Raw genomic sequence first — 20,178 nt, 5'->3', positions numbered from 1 at the left:
TTTCATTGTGGGCTTTGGAGAAGTAGGGGAATGATTTTCAGTTGTATAGGTGTTAAGTCTATGGTTTTGTAATTTTATTACTGAAATTGCTCCTTCAAAGTGTGATTTCAGCTCCTTCTAGATTATCTCTTTATGTTTTCATAAAATGCATCTGATACTACTTACTTGGGAAGTTTTATTGTGTCCATTAAAATGATTAAATGGGAAGGCCACCAAGATCCATTTAATAACTGAACAGCAACTTTTTGAAGTAGAATAGGGTGAATTTAACATGGAATGATGTGACCTTCTGGGGAACTTTTTATAGAGGGCTTACTTATTGTATTTGGGGAGATTTTTTTTCTTCTATTTCCATTCAATAGTAGCAAACTGGTGGTTTTATAATATTAAAATTATACTATGTTGTATAAATACACATTATATAAATGACATTGAAGTATGTTATAACTGTGAAAAATTAAAGACCTGAAGTTATCTACCTTTATGTGCAATAAGGAAAACTGCCGTAGGCCCCCCAAAGTGGTATCTTTTCCCTAGCATTTTACTTAATGTTTGCCTTTGTGTAGATGTGTAGATTGCTGTTGTAAAGCTAGCCATGTGTTTCCTTGCCCTTTACTGATATTTAACACATTTTCTCAAAGCTTTTTTTTTTACGAAACTCAAAATAAAAAAATTAACTGGCTGAGCTGTTCTTATTTTGTATTTTTAAAGTGTCATCCACTAGTAGAAGAATTTAGTATGACCCTATTTCTAGTCTGTTTCTTTCCCTCATAGAAAAGTTCTTTTCTGGGTGGAAGCTATTCCTCTCCAAGGGAATTCATTTAGACTAGGGTTGGCAAACTAAAGTCAGCTTCTGAACCAAATCCAGCCCACTGCCTGTTTTTGTAAATAAAGTTTTATTGGCATCCACTATACTCATTCATTTGCATACCGTCTGTGGCAGTTTTCATGCTGCTGAGGCAGAGCTGAGGAGTTGTGACAGAGTTTGTACAGCCCATAATGCCTAAGCTAATTACTATGTGGCCTTTTCCCAAGAAAGTTCTTGCCCAGCCCCGATTTAGATGCTTGAAGAAATTCAGTTTTAAAAGAGTATAAAAATCATGGCAACAGATTTTTAAGATTTTTTAAATGTGCCTTAGAGTTAAAAGAATTACTTCAAACTTGGCCTTTGCCTGTGACTTTTCTGTAAGAGGAGGGCCTGCCAAGAGTCTGACAGGCTTTGAGTACAGAACCCGAGGAAGGCATGACCAGGTACGGGCAACATCACGTTGTAAGACTGAGAGGAATAAAGTCGACATTGCAGCTTAACCCTTAGGTTCTTGTTGCATAATTGCTCAAATTCTTGAACTCAATATAGGTTTTCCTTCATAGTCTTCGTATTCCTTTGCATGTAGACTACCTTTACATGAACCATGTACTTTAACTATGTCCTAAAATATGCTTGTAACAAAACACAATAAATCCTGTGTTTAGCATGACCCTAAAGTCATTTAATTGCATAAAAAAATCACAATAACATCGGCTAGAACAATTTAAAAGCAAAACTTAGGTTTAAATTCATTAGAGATCTCCCACCCCAGGGAGCAAAATTACTTTTTAATAATTGGTCCCAGGGGAGGGGGCTATTTGAAGGAGAGCTGGATGAGTCAGGTTTAAAACAATACCACCCAGACCTTTTATTTAATATCAAGTAATTTAATCAAGACAGACAGGACTGCACTTGGCCCTTATTCACATTGATGTTTTTGTCCAGACATCTGCTGATGTGCAATGTAACTAAATCACATCTCTTCTTTGTTGTGATGTTTTGTTGAAATGGCTCCAGCAAAAGCAGGTTCAGCCTGGGAACTAAAGCTCTTCTTATTTTATGGCCATAAATATCCACATTGCACTGTCACTTCCTCCCTGGAAACTTCATCTCAACCAGTGTGTCCATCGATATTTAACAGCTTGTGATATTCCTGCCCAGCAGAATTGCACAGCAGTTGGTACCAAGCAAAGTCCCAGTCTCTGACAGTGTGATAGATTGCCTTCACAGTGCTGCTACTCCTGTGCTGGGACAGCATGCTGAGTGGCCCGGTTCATGGTGACTGACCTGGAAGAGAAGGAACAAAGGACGTTTGAACTTCAGAACCCAGAAATCCACAGAGAGAAAGTCTTTTGAACGCTGATGATGTGAACTTTGATTTTCCTTATCTAAGCTAGATTTTCCAGTACTGGAAACCCATACCAAATCAGTATCTTTTCTGGTTTGTGAAGACAGGCCAGGAGAAAATGTGACCTAAAAGGTGTTCAGTGAGGGTGAAGACAAAGATGATAGAGCTCCTCTGTCAGTTTGGCTGTGCTTTATGCAGCTTCTGTTGTGGGCTGCCTATTGAGAAGAGTAGAACTTTCCAGGACCTGTTAGGTAGAAGAGGGGGAGAAGCTGGGATTGAAGATTTATGCTTAGGTATCAAACATGTATCCAACCACTCTTCACTTGTGTACCAGTTCATATGTACAAAATATACCTTTATTTTGCTTATTTAGTTTATTTTATGTGGTGCTGCAGCTCAAACCCAGTGCCTCACACATGCTAGGCAAGCACTCTACCACTGAGCCATAGCCCCAGCCTGAGCATAATTAAAAAAAAAATAGGTCTGGGGGCTGGGGTTGTAGTTCAGCGGTAAAGTGCTTGCTTAGCATGTGCAAGGCCCTGGGTTCGATCCTTAACACCACATAAAATAAATAAATAAAATAAAGAGATTGTGTTCAACTACAACTAAAAAATAAATATTAAAAAAAAAAACTAGGTTCTGAACCCAGGGCCTTGAGTATGTGTGCTTTACTACTGAGCCACAACCCCAGCACCATGTGGGCAAAATAAATCACACCAACAACAGTCAGCTGTTCTGTAAAACTGAAGCTGCATTTGGCAACATTCCCAAACTTCAACCTTCATGGCACCTGGACTTTCTTTCATTTAAACATTCTGCTTGTGTCACTGTATGTGAGCAGTGGAGTGTGGGCTAACTCTGGATATGTTTGTGCTACTTCTGCCACCAGATTCTTGATTTTTTTAGATCCTTTGATCCTGGATGTGTATCCAATTTGACATTTTCTAATATGGTTAAACTGCTCATCAGCTTCTAATGATGCAAAGTTTTGAAAAATAAATACTTTCAAGATTATTCAAAGCATGCAATAAAGACTAAGCCTTAAGGAAAAACTAATTCCATAAACACCATGAGGCCTTTCTATGGATCTTGAATATTCTCGTAGTACAGATAACTTACATAAAGAGCCATCATGTCAAGTTTATTTGGTATAAATTAGTTTAATAAAAACCAATGTTCAGGTGGACTGCTTTCTGGTTCCAGACAAGGTGGGGCAGAGCACTTTTCCTTATTCCTCCCACAAAGTGCAACTAAAAACTCAAAATATGGGCTGGGGTTGTGGCTCAGCAGTGGAGCGCTCGCCTAGCACATGCGAGGGCCAGAGTTTGATCGTCAGCATCACATATAAATAAATAAAGGTACTGTGTCCAACTACTTATAAAAAATAAATATTTTTTAAAAACTCAAAATATGACATATAAGACAAAGAAGACTAGAGGGTTGAGAGATAAATGCAGACTGATTAGGAACCTTAGGAATTGAGGAACAACTTAATATGAGTTCCTGGATTTTCTTTTTGCCTCCTTTATATCCTGGAGTGGGTGCTATCAAAGCCAGCAAGCCAGAAATGGACGAGTTTTTTCCAGTTTAGACAAGAAAGAAGCTACTAAATGTCAGGTACCATGGTGCATACCCAACAACTCAGGAAGTTAAGGCAAGAGAATCACAAGTTCAAGACCAACTTCAGCAAGAATTAAAATTTTGAAAAAGGACTGGGGATGTAGCTCAGTGGTAATGTGCCCCTGGAATCAATGCCCAACACACACACACACACACACACACACACACACACACACACACAGCAGAAGCCCCTAGAAAAGCTTGTTATCTGTTGTCAAAGGACAGGAAAAGGTTAGCTTACAAAGACAAAAACCAAGCACCACAGGAAAAAACACTACCTCCTGTTAGCAGAGGCCTGGTGGGCCTAATGGAAAGCCACAACTTTTGGACTGCTGCCCTGACCTGGCAGTAACTAGGTGGTACACGCCTTCCTCCACAAGTGTGCCGTCTGTAGAAGCTTGTTAAAGTAGAAGATTTAAATAAGATTCAGAGATGCATAAGGTAATATCCCAATGTCCAAGATACAATGAAAAGAGTACTTGTCAAACTAAGAATCTGGAAAATTTCAACTTGAATAAGAAAAGGAAATGTGACTGGTAGATACCAGCACTAAGATGACACTGGTATTGAAATGATTCAAAAAAGTTTTAAACAAATATCATTAAAATGCTTAAACTAGCAATTACAAACACACTTGAAACAAAAGAAAATTATATTTTCACCAAATAGATATATTTTTGAAAGAACCAAATAGAAATTTAGAATTATAAATTACAATAACCAAAATTTGAAAGCCTTACTAAATGTGCTCAATAGCAAAACAGATGGCAGAGTAAAGAAGTATTGAATCTGAAAACAGAACAACAGAAATTACCCAATCTGAACATCAGAAGATAGAATGAAAAAAGATAAACAGAGTCCCAAGGGCTGATGGTATCACAGTAACGGATCTACTATTCATGTTAAAGCTCTAGAAAGAGATTGGAGTTGAAAAAATACTTAAAGAAATATGGTTGAAAATTTCCCAAAGATGATAAAAGACATAAACTTCCAGATTCAATAAGCTATGAGAACCCCAAACAGGAAAAACCCAAAGCAATCTACTCCAAGGCAATATAAACAAACATCAGAAAAACAGTCCAAGAAAAAAATCTCAACCACAACTAGAGAGAAATGACACATTATTTATGACAATAATTTGAATGCCAGTGGATTTCATATCCAAAAACCTGGCAGTTCAGAGGAAGTGGCACAGTTTTTAAACAGTAAAAGAAAATAACCATCAAACCAGATTTTATATCCCATGAAAATATCCTTCAGGAATTAAGATGAAATAAAGACATTCACAAATGAAGGAGAATCAAGAGACTTTGTTGCAAATACAAGTGCTACATAAGAACTGTTAAAGGGCTGGATGCCATGTCACACACCTGTAATCCCAGCAGCTTGAGAGGCTGAGACAGGAGGATCACAAGTTCAAAGCCAGCCTCAGCAACTGCAAGGCACTAAGCAACTGAGTGAGACCCTGTATCTAAATAAAATACAAAATTGGGCTGGGGATGTGACTCAGTGGTCAAGTGCCCCTGAGTTCAATCCGTTTTTTTTTTTTTTTAAAGAACTACTAAAGGAAGTTCTTCTAACAGAAAAGAAATGATAAAGGAGGTAGATTGAATCATCACATATGAAGAACAACAGAAAGAGTGAATAAACTTAATAGACTATTCTCTTGAAATTTTAAAACTATGTTTGATAGTTAAGGCAAAAATCAAAACATTGTATTTAGGTTCTCAATATATGTAGAAAAAATATTTTTAAAATTATAGGAAGGGAAAGATAAAGGAACTTCAGTGGAGACTGTTTTTTTATACTTCACTGGAGGCAGTAAAAAGTTGACATAAGTAGACTGTGATAAGTTACATATGTATAATCCAAAGGAACCACTAAAATAACATACAAAGAGATACACTAAAAAACACTACAGATAGATCAAAATGAAATTATAAAAAATGTTTATGTAACACAGGAAGGCAGAAAAAGGGAAACAGGAACAAAAATGGGGAACAAAACATTTTTAAATGGCAGAATTTTTAAGCTCTACAATATCAATAATCATAAATAGTTTAAAACAGATTGTCAGTTTGGATATTTTTTTCTGCAGTGCTGGGAATCAAACCCCAAGCCTACCAAGTGCTAGGCAAGCTTTCTACTACTGAACTACACCCTCAACCCCAGAATGTATTTAAAAACATGACTTAATCATATGCTGTCAATAAGAAATTAATTTTAAATATAATGGTATAGGTAGGTTGAAAGTAAAAGGATATAGTAAACAAACATTAATCAAAAGAAAGAAAGAGTAGTTATATTAATATCAGATAAAATCGACTTCAGGACAAAGAAAATTACCAGGGACAAAGGACATTACGTAATGGTAAAAGGGTTAATCCACCAATACTACATAGCAATCCTAAATGTGTATGCACCAAACAACAGAGTTTCAAATTTCCCAGAGCAAAAACTTAAAGAACTGAAAAGAGAAATACACAAGTCTACATTTGTAGTTGAAAAATTTAATACCCCATCTCAATAATTGATAGAATCATTAGACAGAAAATCAACAAGGATATGAAAGAACTGAAAAATGCCATCAATCAACAGGATTCATGTGACATTTATTAAATATTTCCTCTATTAACAGTAGAATGTATCTTCTTTCTCTGTGCATATGGGGCATTCATAACATAGACTATATCCTGTTTCAAAAATCAAACCTGAACAACTTTAAAAGAGCTGAAATAATAATAGAATGTATTCTCTAACTACAATGAGATGAAACTAGAATAGCAGAAAGATAGCAAGAAATTCTTCAGACACTTGGAAATTAAAGAACACACTTATAAGTAATTCAAGGGAAGTTAATACACTGAATGAAAATGAAAATGCAGTGTATAAAGTTAGTGAGGCTGATAGGGAAAATTATAACACTAAATGCTTTCATTAGAAAAAATATCAAATCAACTATCTAAGCAACTACCTCAAACTAGAAGTAGACTTTAAAAAATAAATTGGAAGTGAGATCATAATTAGGAGAAGAAATTAAAAACAGAAAATAAAAAACAAAATTCTGGTACTTTGAACAGATTAAAAAATTGATAAACTTATATCAAGCCTGACCAAATAAAGAAAGAAGACACACATTACCAATATTAGCAATGAAATAGGGAAAATATCACTACAGACCTCAAAGACATTAAAAGGATTTAGAAAAAGACTAAACTAAGAACAACTCTGCACCCAAAATTTGACAACTTAGATGAAATTGACTAATTCCTCAAAAACAAACTATTATAAGTCACCCAATAAGAAATAGATGATTTTAAAAATCCTATAGCTGCTAAAACATGGAATAAGTAATTAAATGACTCCCCCAAAAGAAATCTCTGGGCCTAGATAATTTTGATGGAAAAGTCTACCAAATGTTTAAAACAGAATTAATATTGATTTTGCACAATCTGTTCCATAAAATTATGAGGCCAGTATTATCCTAATACCAAAACAAGACAAAATACAAAAAAAGAAAAAAAAGAAAACGTCTGACCAACAACTCTTATGAAAGTAGATGCAAAAAATCTTTAACAAAATATAAGCAAATCAAATTCAACAAGATATAAGAAGATTTAGATATCATGAGCAAATAGTTCATTTCAGGATACAAGGCTGGTTCAATGTTCAATAATTAATCCATGTAATCCACCACATTAACAGGCTAATAAAATTGCATGGTCACATGAGTTGATGCAGATAAAGCATTTGACAAAATTTAACATATTTTCAAGATCAAAAAATTCAAAGCAAATAGGAATAAAAGGGAAATTCCTCAACTTGATAAAGGACGTTTACATAAACCTACATCTGGCCTCATTCTTTATGGTGAGAGACTGAATGCTTTCCCCCTAAGATCAGGAACAAGGAAAAGATGTTTAAACTCTCCACTTTTACTTCACATAGTATTGGAAGTTCTAGTCCATGCAATAAGACAAGGAATTAGAAAGGAAGAAGTAAAATTGTCCCTATTTAGCAGATGATATGATTGTTATGTATAGAAAATTTAAGGAATGTAACAAAACTCTCCTACAACAAACAAGTGAGCTCAGCAAATTTTCAGGATATAAGATCAATATTTTAAAATCAATTTTATTTATACATACTACAAGTGAACACATTGAAACCCAAATTTTAAAATTCATACAATTTACAATAACTGAAAAAAATGAAATTCCTAGGTATAAATTTAATGGAACAGGTAAAGGACTAATATGCTGAAAACTGTAAAATACCAGTGAAAAAAGTCAAACAAAATCTTAATCAATAGTCATTTCATTCATGGATTGGAAAACAGCATAATAACAATTTCAATTCCCACATGGATCTATAAGTTTAACAAAATTCCTATCCAATGCCCTCAGTGCTTATTATAGATACAGAGAAGCTAATTCTAAAATTTATATGGAAAGGTAAAGAAACTAGATGGTTAAAACCTCTTTGAAAGAGAATAAAATAGAAAATTCACTCTACCCAAAGTTAATCCACCAAATGTGGTATTGGTGGAGGGAGCTGCTTAAGAGTAATGGTAAAATAATCCTTGAAATACCAGCAATGTTGAAGTGCAAGCATTCCTTCAATGTGACTTTGAAACAAAATGCAAGAGTGAACAGTTTTCTAATGAAGAACTTTGTCAGGGAATCTACTTTAAATGGCAGAAATGTTATAATTTCCAGATTTTCAGCCTGAAAAAAAAATAAGTGGCAGTGGGAGGGATGCCAGTTATATTTGCATTTGTCAATAATAGCTTCAGTCCTACTGAATTTGAAACAACTCTCAGGTCAAAATAAAGCAAGACAAAAAAAAAAAAACAGAGAAAATACATACCTGGGAAATATGGGATGAAACTAACAGAGAAGCCACTTGTGGAGATCTGGACAGAACCTCAGAGGATGGCTAAGGAGATTTAATGCTTCAGTCATCCCCACCCATCGTGGGAAAAATTCAGAGTAAAGCCTCAATCCACACGAGTCATTCAAGCTCCACAGTCTACCAGTGCCAAAAATTAAATGACCATTATACTTCCCCAATAGGTTAAAATGCTAACATGCATCTTATTTTATGACACCCACCAAACAAAATTTACCCAAAGTTTTGCACTCACTTGATAACAGATGAATGCATACCACACCAGTATTAATAAAACTGGGCATTAATTATGTATAATTTTATGTTTTATGTATCAATTGAAAAAAAATAAAAATAAAAATGGGAAATAGCTGAGCTTTCCTAGTTGACTTTTGTTTTTTCCTTTCATTGAGCTGCTTTGAGATATAGTTTGAGTTGGCATATGTGATCGCTTTTATGAGTAAACTCCAATAAAGGAACTGAGTCAGTATTTTATAATGTATATTCAGATGGGCCACCTGCAGATGTTCACCATCCACCATGTGGGGGTGGGCGGATTTGAGAGGACATGGGACTGGAAGTGACTGGAATTTAGACCTGTAATTCAGGCAGCAATTTGGTCCCCACAGGGCCTGGAGGTCAAATAAGTGCTGGAAGGTAGTCACTGGGGCTGCCCATGAGGACTTCCCCTCTGTCCACCAGATTTAGCATTCCCAGATTAGAATAGCTAGTCAGAGAAGAGAGTCTGTGGTTTAGCCAAAGTGTAGCCATCACTTCCAGTATCTTTCTGCAAAGGAAGGCATTCTGGTTATTCAACCCTTTCTATCCTTTCCTTCCCAGGGTCTAATGTAGCAAATGGCCTCATGGCCAAGAGCAGATTTGTGAGGGAGCAAGATACTGGATCCTGTAAATGGGTCGTCTCCCTAGCTTGTAGGATTGCTAGAGATTGCTACACCTAGTATAAAGACACAGATTTTTCCTGAACTTAAAACAATTTTTCTTCCTTTTTGACTACTGAAAAATAAGAGTATTTAAAAGGCATTTTTTAGTGCTATATATTTTGTTATTCTTTGGGGTGGTGTTTATATTCCATAAACCATTGCCTTTTTGTAAAGTTATCTATTATTAACTACTGTTTTATATGTACATATTTTGGGGGTATTCTGTGATAAGTTGTACTGGTCAAATCAGGGGAGCTAACGTTTCTATCTCCTCCTTTTTAAAATTCTTGCTCAGGGCTGGGGATGTGGCTCAGTGGTAGAGCACTTGCCTAGCATGTATGAGGCACTGGATTCAATCCTTAGCCCCACATAAAAATAAATTTAAAGAAAGGTATTGTGTTCATCTACAACTTAAAAAAAAGTCTTGCTCAACATGTAATGCTTGTATATCCTTATGGAGTATGGTGTGATATTTCAATACATGTACATATAAGGCACTAATTATTTGAGGGTAATTAATATTTCTGTCTCATTGTAATTCCTAGCAGTAGTTGGGGGAAGGGTACAAACAGACAATAAAGTCTATTTTTTTTATCATTTGCAGAACCTGAAAAATGTTTTCATTTTTACATCCATGTCAGTGATATTCTTTATTACAACAAGAGACAGTGTCTACCTTTATTGCTTTTAATATGTGTATATTTAATATACATCAGCCCTGGGCTAGTCTTAAGTACTATTTTTAAAGTCTGTTTATTTTAGTATTTTTGGCTTACTGTTCCTGCAACCTCTGAGGCAGTAAAGAGCCCTTTTTTGATGCAGTGTGCTCTCAGTCATGGGAAAAGTAACCTTAAAGCTCTGGGACATGCTTTCCTAATGTTCACCTTATCTGTCTGTTTGGAATGACATCTTCAATTAGGCTCTCAGTTCCCTCCTGGGGCTTCTCAGAACTTTCCTCACTTTATTATCTTTACTAAAGTATCTATGGTCCCCACCCCAGATGTTCTCCCCAAGCCTTACAAATGTTCTGTGATGTTCCATGTCTGGGCAGAACCACATGATTCAGACCTTCACTGAGACTACTTTCTCTGCTTCCAGCCTGTGGGATACCATGACTGAACGGTATTGATCTAACAACAGCACTCTCTGGAAATATTCCCTCCACGGGTTTTTATTTAAGGTCAGACAGGAGTTTTCTTTCTTTTCTTTTTCTTTTTTCCTTTTGTGGTGCTGGGGCTCAAACCCAGGACCTTGCACATGCTTATGTGAGCACTTTACCACTGAGCTACACTTGCAGATCCAGACTTGAGGCTTCTTACTTATAGGAGCCAGAGACTACCCTACCTCTCCCAGGAACTTTAAACACTCCCTCCTTATGGCAATGCTTCACAGAAAGGGCTTCCATTCCATAAGCAAAAACTGGTTAGTTTTGGAAAGTGGCTCTACAGGAAAGTCCTTGTTGCCTGTGTCCATTTTAAGGGAGAGGGCTCTGCTGGCTTGGAACACAGTCATCATTGAAGTTGAATGTGGTGGTCCTTTTTCACAGCCTTTTAACCTCTGGATTTAAAAATATTCACCATCCACTGAAGCTCCAATTTATTCTGAACACTCAGCAGGATGGTCTTTAATATGAACAAGGCCAGCTGCAGAAAATGTCAGGGCCTGTTGCTGGCTTGGTGCCTGGGGACAAAGGTGGGGGGTGGCAAGCAAAGCTCAAGGATTCCAATTCTCATGAAGACATCACTGAGCTCTGTAACTTTTCTCCAATTGAAATAGCTTCCTGTTCAGCTCCCAAACAGTTCTTTACTTCCCAGTGTTCTTGAACTTGGGCCAAGGCTGTTTCTTAGTCTCTACTGTTCATATTCTATACCCCACTTGAGTAGAAATGTTTCTTTCAGCAGAGCAAGTTTCTTCAGTTCCACTATGAAGCAAGAGGATGGCAAGCCAGGAGACCTCACAGAGGGAGAGAGAGGCGGGGGGGGGGGGGGGGATTGAGAGAGCGAGTGAGCACTTCATTCATTTATTAGTCACCTTGTTGGGCTGGAATGTCAGATGCAAACGTTTAGATTCTTTTATTTCATTCTTTTCTGGGCTGTTCATGCTGAGAGCAGGCTGAGATAGAGGCATACTGGAGAATTTAAAACCAGCTGTTGTAAATGTTTTTTTAAAAAACATCATTCCCAACTATTTATATATATTTCTGTTCATGGGAAAAATATCTGCTCAGACTAAGAAGAACCTCTTAGAAAACCCTCTGAAACCTTCCTCTAAAACTGAAAGGGACTAAGGACGTAGCTCAGTGTACAGCCCTTGCCTAGCAACATGTGATGCCCTCAGTTCACTCCCCAGTGATTCAGACAAACCCTGCAAATGGGCACTTCTGCTTCCTTCTGTCCCTGCCTCTGTGAGACCACAAAGAGGGCTTTCCAGAATACAGAGAAAATGTATGAAGGGTTAGAACTTATTTTAAACATTCGCATTTCCCCAATGATAGTGTCCCCAAATGGTTGATGTATGAGTCAATTGTCACAAGTCAATTGTAGATGTTCAATAATCCACACCAACAGTACCAGAACAACGCCATCTGAACAAGAACCTGGCTGAAATCTGATGCTGTGTGCAAGTGTGGTTTTATAAAGGAATGATGAAATTGTTGTGTCAAAATGTATCAGTCCTTCAAAATATCATAAAAATGACACTCCCTAAATACATGTGAACTGCGGAAGGGCTAAGAAATTGATTTCATCTTGGAATCCTAGTTACCACAGCCCAAGGTACAAGGCAATCATTCATCATCTGAGGTGAACTGTGGGGGTCAGTGAAAGCCAGGGTGCAAGCAGAAAGGATTTCCCACCCATCAGACTAGCCAAAGTGAAAAAAAAAATCCAGCTTGTTGGAAGTCCAGGAAACAGACACTCCAAGAAACCATTGATGTGAATGAAATTTGGTGCAACTTGAAGAACTTTACCCCTCAAGTTGTAGAAAGTGTATACCTTTTGCTACACATGGTCTGTCTATTACAGAAGTTTTTTCTGACTGGTATCCTTACATGTATGCAAAGATAATATAAGGATTTTACTAAAAATGCAATAAAATATAGCAAAACATAGGAACAACCTAAATGTCCTACAGTATGGACTTAAGAACTAGGTAAATATGTTACAATACATTCCTACAATGAAATATAATATGGTCACTAAAAAGGATATGACATGGGAAGATTTCTAAAGTATTAAGTGATAAAAAGTACAGGACAATAAATACAGTTCAATTCCACTTATATATTAAAAGGTAATATATTCTGCTTGAATTTGCATAAAACATTTTTAGACATATACCACAAGAAATGTAGTGATTTCTTCTAGGAAATGAGACTGGCAGGTACCCTTTGACACTGTTGAACTCTCTTTTCACCTCCTGTTTACATAGTTTCTACAAATTTTAAAGATAATAATTTTAAAACAAAGAACACCCAATTTTAATCTTCTGGCTGTGTTATCCTTGACAATTTACCTAATCTCTCTGAGCTTGCTTCACTATTCATAAAAGGGGTTACTACATACTTCATACAGCTGAGATGAGGATTGAGATCATATGTATTAAGCATGTAACACAATGCACAAAATAGGCACTCAATAAAATGTCACCTCCCCTTAGCACCAAAAAGCCTTGGAAATGTCTTTCAATCTCTTTTTTTTTTCCTGTTCTGGGGATGGAGCTCAGGGTCTTGAGCATGTTAGGCAAGCACTCCACCACTGAGCCACAACCTCAGCCTCCAACCTCTTCTTGTACTTAATCAAGTATTAAATAGGAGATACTGGCTCTATAGCCTGGCTTCCTGCATCCTAATATAAAAACTGAGATTGTAGCTGGGCGAGTAATTACGCCTGTAATCCCAGTGGCTCAGGAGGCTGAGGCAGGAGGATCATGAGTTCAAAGTCAGCCTCAGCAACTCAGTGAGACCCTGTCTCTCAATAAAATACAAAATAGGACTGGAAATATCGCTCAGTGGCTGAGTGACCCTGAGTTCAATCCCCAGTACCCCCCCCCAAAAAAAAAACTGATATCATATGAACCAAGAAATGACTTTGCACACACACCTCATTTTGCAGGATCAGCCTCCTCCCCTGCCTCACTCACCAGACTTGAATCTTCAACTTTTCCTAAGCACCAAATCCACCATCAACTGAGGGATCCTGCCAGGGAAGGTGGGCCCATGCAGGAGCTCTAAGAAGGTCTGGATCAGTGGAGCTCCCGGGGGGCAAAAATGACTTGGACTTGGATGTGTTTTACGTGGACTTGGATGTGTTTTACAAAACTAGTCTCACCCTACTGCAGCAGTGCCACTCAGATACCTATCAATGTACACACACCCCCATCACCATCACCACCATCATCATCCTTTCAGCCCTCTAACTTGAGCACAGCACCCAGTTTGATTTGCCACTGAGCGTCTCAGCAAATTTTGTTGAATGAGAAATTCTATATAGGAAAAATGTTTTTCTAATTTTTTAGTAGTTAATAGACCTCTATTTTATTTATATTTATGTGGTGCTGAGAATTGAACCCATTGCCTCACACATGTCAGGCAAGTGCACTACCACTGAGCCCCAGCCCTAGCTGAGGAAAAATGTTTTTAAAATGCCTATTCTTTAACAGAGTTTAAGCCATGGGTTGTCTTTTTAGTGATATTTATGCATATGCTTACATAGAATGTTTGTGGTTTGGTCCCCTGATTAAAATGCAATAACTTTCAGATGGATTGTTAGGGATTTGGTGGTGGCTGGTCATTTCTTTTTCTGTTTGAATAATTGCCTTAGAAATAAAGCTTCCCAGCCAGGTGCAGTAGTGCATGCTTGTAATCCCAGCAGCTTGGGAGGCTGAAGCAGGAGGATCTTGAGTTCAAAGCCAGCCTCAGCAAAAGCTAGGCCCTAAGCAATATATATATATATATATATACATACACACACACACACACACATACACACACACACACTGTATATACTACCTGCCCGATGACAGTTGAGAAAGACTATATTCATAGAACTTATGATATATTGTTGTAATTGCTCTATTTTATTAATAACTATTGTTGTTTATCTCTCATTGTGCCTAATTTAGAAATTAAACTTTATCATAGGTATGTGTAGAGAAAAACTATAGAATATATAGGGTTTGGCACTATGGGAGATTTCAAACATCCTTTGAGGGGTGTCTTACAACATATCTCCCAAGGATAAGGAGAGGGGGCTACTGTAATTTCAGCCAGGGCTGAGGACTGCTAATATAAGTCAGCCAAAATGCTCTCATTCCCTTTTGCCAATTATTGGTCTGGGGCAGACTATGTGATCCAATTCTGGCCAAGAGGAAAGCTGGTGAGGGTAAAAGGTTCTGCGAAAGGTTTTTTATAACCAGATTAAATGAATGAGCATTGCATGAGGGAATACCTCTCCACCTGATAACCAGCTTTTTTCCTTTCTGCACTTTACAAACATTGGGTTAGTTGGGTGAGGATGTGATACTTGGCACTGTGGCTACTATTTTGTTACAATGAGAACATAAAGCTAAGAAAATGTACAATATGGGAAGAGCTTGGGTTCTTGGTGTCTTGGTTCTGGATGCTTCAGTCCTCACTTAGCTATGAGAAAATTTAATCTACTCCCTTCCTACTAAATTTTGGTTATTAGGTCTGGACCATCCAGCAGATCCTTGGGTTAATTCACATGCAGCCTCTCTTCACTGCTGAGCCAAGTGCCTGATGGAGAGGATAGCTATAGAGCCATCAGCTTTTCTGTGGCGGTGCTGTTGGCAGCTCAGGGATATTTTATTTGCTCACGGTTGTGACATATTAGTAATAAAGTCAAGTGTATTTAGCACCCCAAACCAGCCTATAAGCCCAGGTGGGGTGCCAGGTTTGCTGCCAGGGATAAGTTCCACCCTGGGGTAAGTCACACATTACCCCAGTGTGACTTCTCAGAAATTACTTCTCTGAGTCCTCATCTGTGAAACCATTATAAATAACCATATATGTACAGTGCGTAACACAATGAATGGCACACAGCCCTTTTTATAAAAATTCATTCCCTTCTTTTTCCTTCCCTTCCCTAGAGTATGAAAAACTTTTTAAAACTCCATTAATGGATCTATAACACTTTTCCTAGGAAGGAACACAACCTTTTTAACACATCCCCTGGTTGGTAGTAAGTGCCCAATGCTGGAGGAAGGGTTCAGTCACCAACACCTGGAAGAGCCTAAAGCTCCCACCCATATGTTCCTGCAGCCCCATAAAAAGAAAGCCTCACTGGCCTTCTAAACCACAGCATGGACACCTTATCTCATAGTTAGCGTCACCTGCACAGACTTGCACTTCCTTAGAGGGGAAAATCTATGTTCTCTACCCTGCTCTCCATTCTCTTCATTTCCTCACCCCAGCTGGCATTCAATAAATGTTAGCAAAAATGTTGGTGGGGGAGCAAAAGATTTTGGGAGATTGTCATGTCTTAAAACCATAAAATGCCACAGCATTAGCCTGGGGGAGGAGTTCCCTGAGGCCTGTGAAGGATGATTAGGGACCATTTTGTTCCAAGTGTAAATACAGACCTAGCAGATGAAAGGATGTTTTTGTTAAGATGTGACAAGTCACCCTATGCCTTACCTTCCTTGGCTCTGGAAATCAGGAAAGAACACAGACTTCCTAGCAATTACAGAAACTCACCAGCAAAACCTCTTGATTAGCCAGTTTCCAAAATCACTCTATAACCTTAGCTCTATTAACAACAGCAAACTCCCATCTTCATTAACATCTTCAACCTTTGCCCCTGCTCCAGCATCATCCCAGGGGAATACTGAATTACACTATAAAATAATGAATGGAAACTTTAGTCACTTCCGTCCACCCAGCATTGCTTTTCCTCCTCCAGTCTGCACAGTGCACAAGGTGGCACTCTTCCAATTCACACAAAGTTTGGGAAAATACATTCCCATGCCACTAACTTGACTTCCATCATCAATATCGTGCAGAATAAACTCTTCCCTCGGCCCAGTGTTACACACCATATGTTGACCCCAACACTGAACACATTCGGAGATCATTCAGGGCCCACTTTAGCATCGTCAGACATACACTTTTATAGAGAAAGAACAAAAAAAGAGGGGATGACTTTTCACAAGCTGCTACTGCCGATCTAAGGTCCCATCTCTCAAACGGATGGGGTGGAGTGGGGGAAACACAGTCCTGAGGTCTTGTCGGTACTAGAGGAAGCTGACCAGGCATTCTTTGTGACCTGATACAAACGGGATATGGCCAAATATCCTGCAAACACTAGCGACTGGAAAGGGGGTGGGGGAGGGGGAGGGGGAGGGGCACACATGAGCCAAGAGAAAGCAGTTTATTCTATTCCATTATACCAAGGCCTGAGACACACAAAACTGCAAAAACTGTTGCAAGACCCGCGGGACTGTGCTTTGCATGATTGGTACTCAGGAGGAAAGCCCTGGAACCTGAGCATAAGAGAGAAAGAGAAGAAATATTAAACAGAATGATTTGGTTAGGTAGGGTTATGAAGTCAATACCAGGGCTGGAGATGTGGCTCAAGCGGTAACGTGCTCCCCTGACATGCGCGGGGCGCTGGATTCAATCCTCAGCACCACATAAAATAAAAGATGTTATGTCCACCGAAAAATAAATATTAAAAAATATTTTTAAAAAATGAAGTCAATTCCGGTCCACCAAAACTTGCTTTTGGCTTTCTTTGTGCCAACAAACACTTCAAGGCAAAAAGTTGCCCCACAGGACAAGTTGGCATTGAGATAACTTCAAAACCATCCACCTCAAAGGATTCCCTTAATCCTAATAGTCTAGGTATTAATTCCCGACCTCATGTTCCATTACACTACTTCAGACATTCTCTACTGTCCTCAGACCTCAGATACCTCCTACTTCATAAAGTGGACTGGGAATGCAGAAAACTGGGTTCTGCCTCAGCAACACTGAAACATTCTCTTAACTCAGGGTCCTCCTCTGTGAAGGTGGGTGGCTCATAAGCTGGAGAACTGATACAATCTCCTAAATGCTACAAGCAGAAATTTCCTATCCCTTTGGCCCTGATCTGATAGCATGGCATTCAGGATAGCACCATCTCCTAGAGCCCTCTTCCCTCTCCTCTCCAGCAGGCCTGATGCAGGCTCTCCGAAGACCCTTTCTAGAACCCTATCCTGCCCAGAGCCACCTTACCCGGATCCGCTCCGGGGGCGAGGGTGGGGGCTACGTAGCCCCGACGGCCTCAGTCTCCAGTGGGGTTTCCTCTTCCCCGGGTGGCTCCGCGTCACCCTCCTCTCCGCTGCTAGGGTAGGCCAGCAGACGCATGGCTGGAGCACAGGCGGCCTCCACTTGGCGCACCTGTTCTCGGCTCAGGCGCTCGCGCCAGGCGTGCACTGCCTCACGAGCATCGCGTGCCGACAGGTGGAAGGGCCGATCGGTGCCATAAGCCGCTCCGCGAGTCATGTTGAGAGCAAAAGCCTCAAGCGCAGCTATAGCGCGCAGCCCGGCAAAGCGCAACAGGCGGCGTAACTGGGTGCGAGGCTGCCTAACCAGGTCCTCATAGCGCAGCCTCAGGTAGCGCCGCCTTAGCCAGGATGGAGCACCGCGTGCAAAAAGCAGGTCGCGCAGCCAGGCCTCACAGATCACCTCAAGAGCACCAGTCAGGAAGAAATCTGCACGCGGTGCTGCCGGCAGCGCGCGGGACTGACCCCCCGGACGAGCGCCCACACCGTGCGCTAGCAGCACGCGGTGAAAATGGTCGCCTTTCTGGCGGGTGCGCAACACCTGGATGCTCTCGCGCAGCAGTCCCTGCCTGGACTTGAGACGTGAGTTGTGCACAGCCCGAGGGTCGCGGAAAAGTTGCACCACTTTCAAGTTGAGACCTGGGTCACGCAACAGGGGCACCAGCACACCCAGGTCCAGCAGACGCACGTCCTTGATGACCACCACTGGATACTTGCGGCACTCGGCCTCCAGGGCGCGTAGCGCCACGGGTGGGCAGCTGCGTTCACAGGCGGAGTCCTCCACGAGGCCGACCTCGGCTCGGGTTCGGGTCGCTCCGGGGCACAGCGGAGGCGAGCAAATGACCTTGTTGGTCCGCCAGCGGAAGAGGGCGGCTGTAGTGAGATTGGCTGTGTCCGTGGCTCTTGCGGCGGGGTCCCCAGGAGGTGCATACAGCTGCAGCACTGAGAAGTCACAACGGAAGAGCGAGCGCAGCATGTCTCGAAGAGCACCCTGCAGGCTTTCAGCGTCGCCTGGATAGAGCGCCTGCCACAAATGCCACATGGGCTCGTACAAGTAGAAAACGTCCGGGTGTTGGTTAAAGAGCTCTCCCAGGAAGGACGAGCCTGTTCGCCAGGTGGCGTGTACGTAGATGTGTTGTTTCTCATGGGCCACTGTCTCCCCGACGGAGCTGAGGTTGCCTGGGGTCTTGGGGAACTGGTCTGCTCCCCCTTCTGCGGCAGATTGCGCCTCAGCGCCTTGCTCACGTTCGCCAGCCGCCGCTGCCTCCAGACTCCATACTCCCAGGCTGCGCTGCAGGCCGGGGCAGTGCCCGACGCCCTTATCCTGGTCGCGACCGCCGTCCAGTACCGAGGGGATGAGCAGCAGCACCAGCGTGTACAGCACCAACAGCAGAGCGAACTTGCAGTGTTCTCTGCGTCGCCGCCGGCGGCCTTTCATCTTTTACCGACCCCCAACCCCACCTCCAGAGCCGGTCAGAAGCAGGTTCTCGCACCTTCTTTGAAATCCCGTCCGGAGTCCGCTCCTCTGGTCTCTCCCGGTCTCTGTGCACCGGGAGGAGCAGAGCAGCCAGGCGGTGCATCCACAAGGGGAAACTTGGGAGGCTGTGGTGCTAGTGACGGCGCCCCTGTCCTCTCAGCACAGCCTCTGGAGAGCCGCCTATTGGCCGGCTTGGCAACCGCCCGCCCCTCCTTCAACCTCCATGGCTTCTCCCCGCCTTTCTACCCTACAGTTTGCCCATCGCTCTGCCAGATCTGGGCGGGGCTGCAGCCGGGTGGGGACGCCAGCTGGGGCGCACCGAGCCAAGCCCGACCTTTCCCTAAACCTTCCGTAATGAGGTCAAGTCTTAAGGAATTGACTGCAGTCAAGGGAGGGGCTTGTGTGTACAGAAAGTGCCAAGGGATGAGACATGGATCCCACCCGGAGAACTCCTCTCCCCTTAAGTTTTATATCCCCAGCCTGGCCCTCTGTGTCCTAGGCCACTCGCCACGATAAAATAAAGATAGGTGGCTGCACATTGCATGGTGGTCCAAGGGATTTGGAGGCACTACTGCACTCATACAGCACATTTAATGATTAAGATCTAGGCTTCGTGAAATTCTAAATGTTGTGTTCCTTAGGATTTTGCCAGTCGAGGTTCCTGCATATTTAACAGACACTCCAAGGCTCAGTTTACTCAATTGTAAAATGTTATTGATTTTTAGTGCCCACACAGTTCCTGGGGTTGTGAGATGTAGGGTTGTTGCCACATTATATCCCAAATATAAGCAAGGGACATTTAAAGAATGAG

General features: G+C 40.8%; 2 protein-coding genes across 2 annotated transcripts in view; both read right to left on the bottom strand.

The window, feature by feature from the left end:
- LOC143639426 (uncharacterized) overlaps positions 1–20,178 on the bottom strand; it is an 831,269-nt gene that overhangs the window by 717,117 nt on the left and 93,974 nt on the right.
- Positions 1,469–19,504, bottom strand: Chst7 (carbohydrate sulfotransferase 7). The gene is made up of 2 exons (XM_077107581.1): positions 17,841–19,504; positions 1,469–2,095 (listed from the first exon to the last, which is right to left on the bottom strand). The coding sequence occupies exon 1, from the start codon at positions 19,326–19,328 to the stop codon at positions 17,871–17,873; it is 1,458 nt and encodes a 485-aa protein (XP_076963696.1). The 5' UTR covers positions 19,329–19,504; the 3' UTR covers positions 1,469–2,095; positions 17,841–17,870.

This window comes from Callospermophilus lateralis, chromosome X, assembly GCF_048772815.1.
Source record: "Callospermophilus lateralis isolate mCalLat2 chromosome X, mCalLat2.hap1, whole genome shotgun sequence".
Lineage (NCBI taxonomy): Eukaryota > Metazoa > Chordata > Mammalia > Rodentia > Sciuridae > Callospermophilus > Callospermophilus lateralis.
Note: the sequence above shows the minus strand (reverse complement) of the source record. Positions and strands in the feature narration are given on the sequence as shown.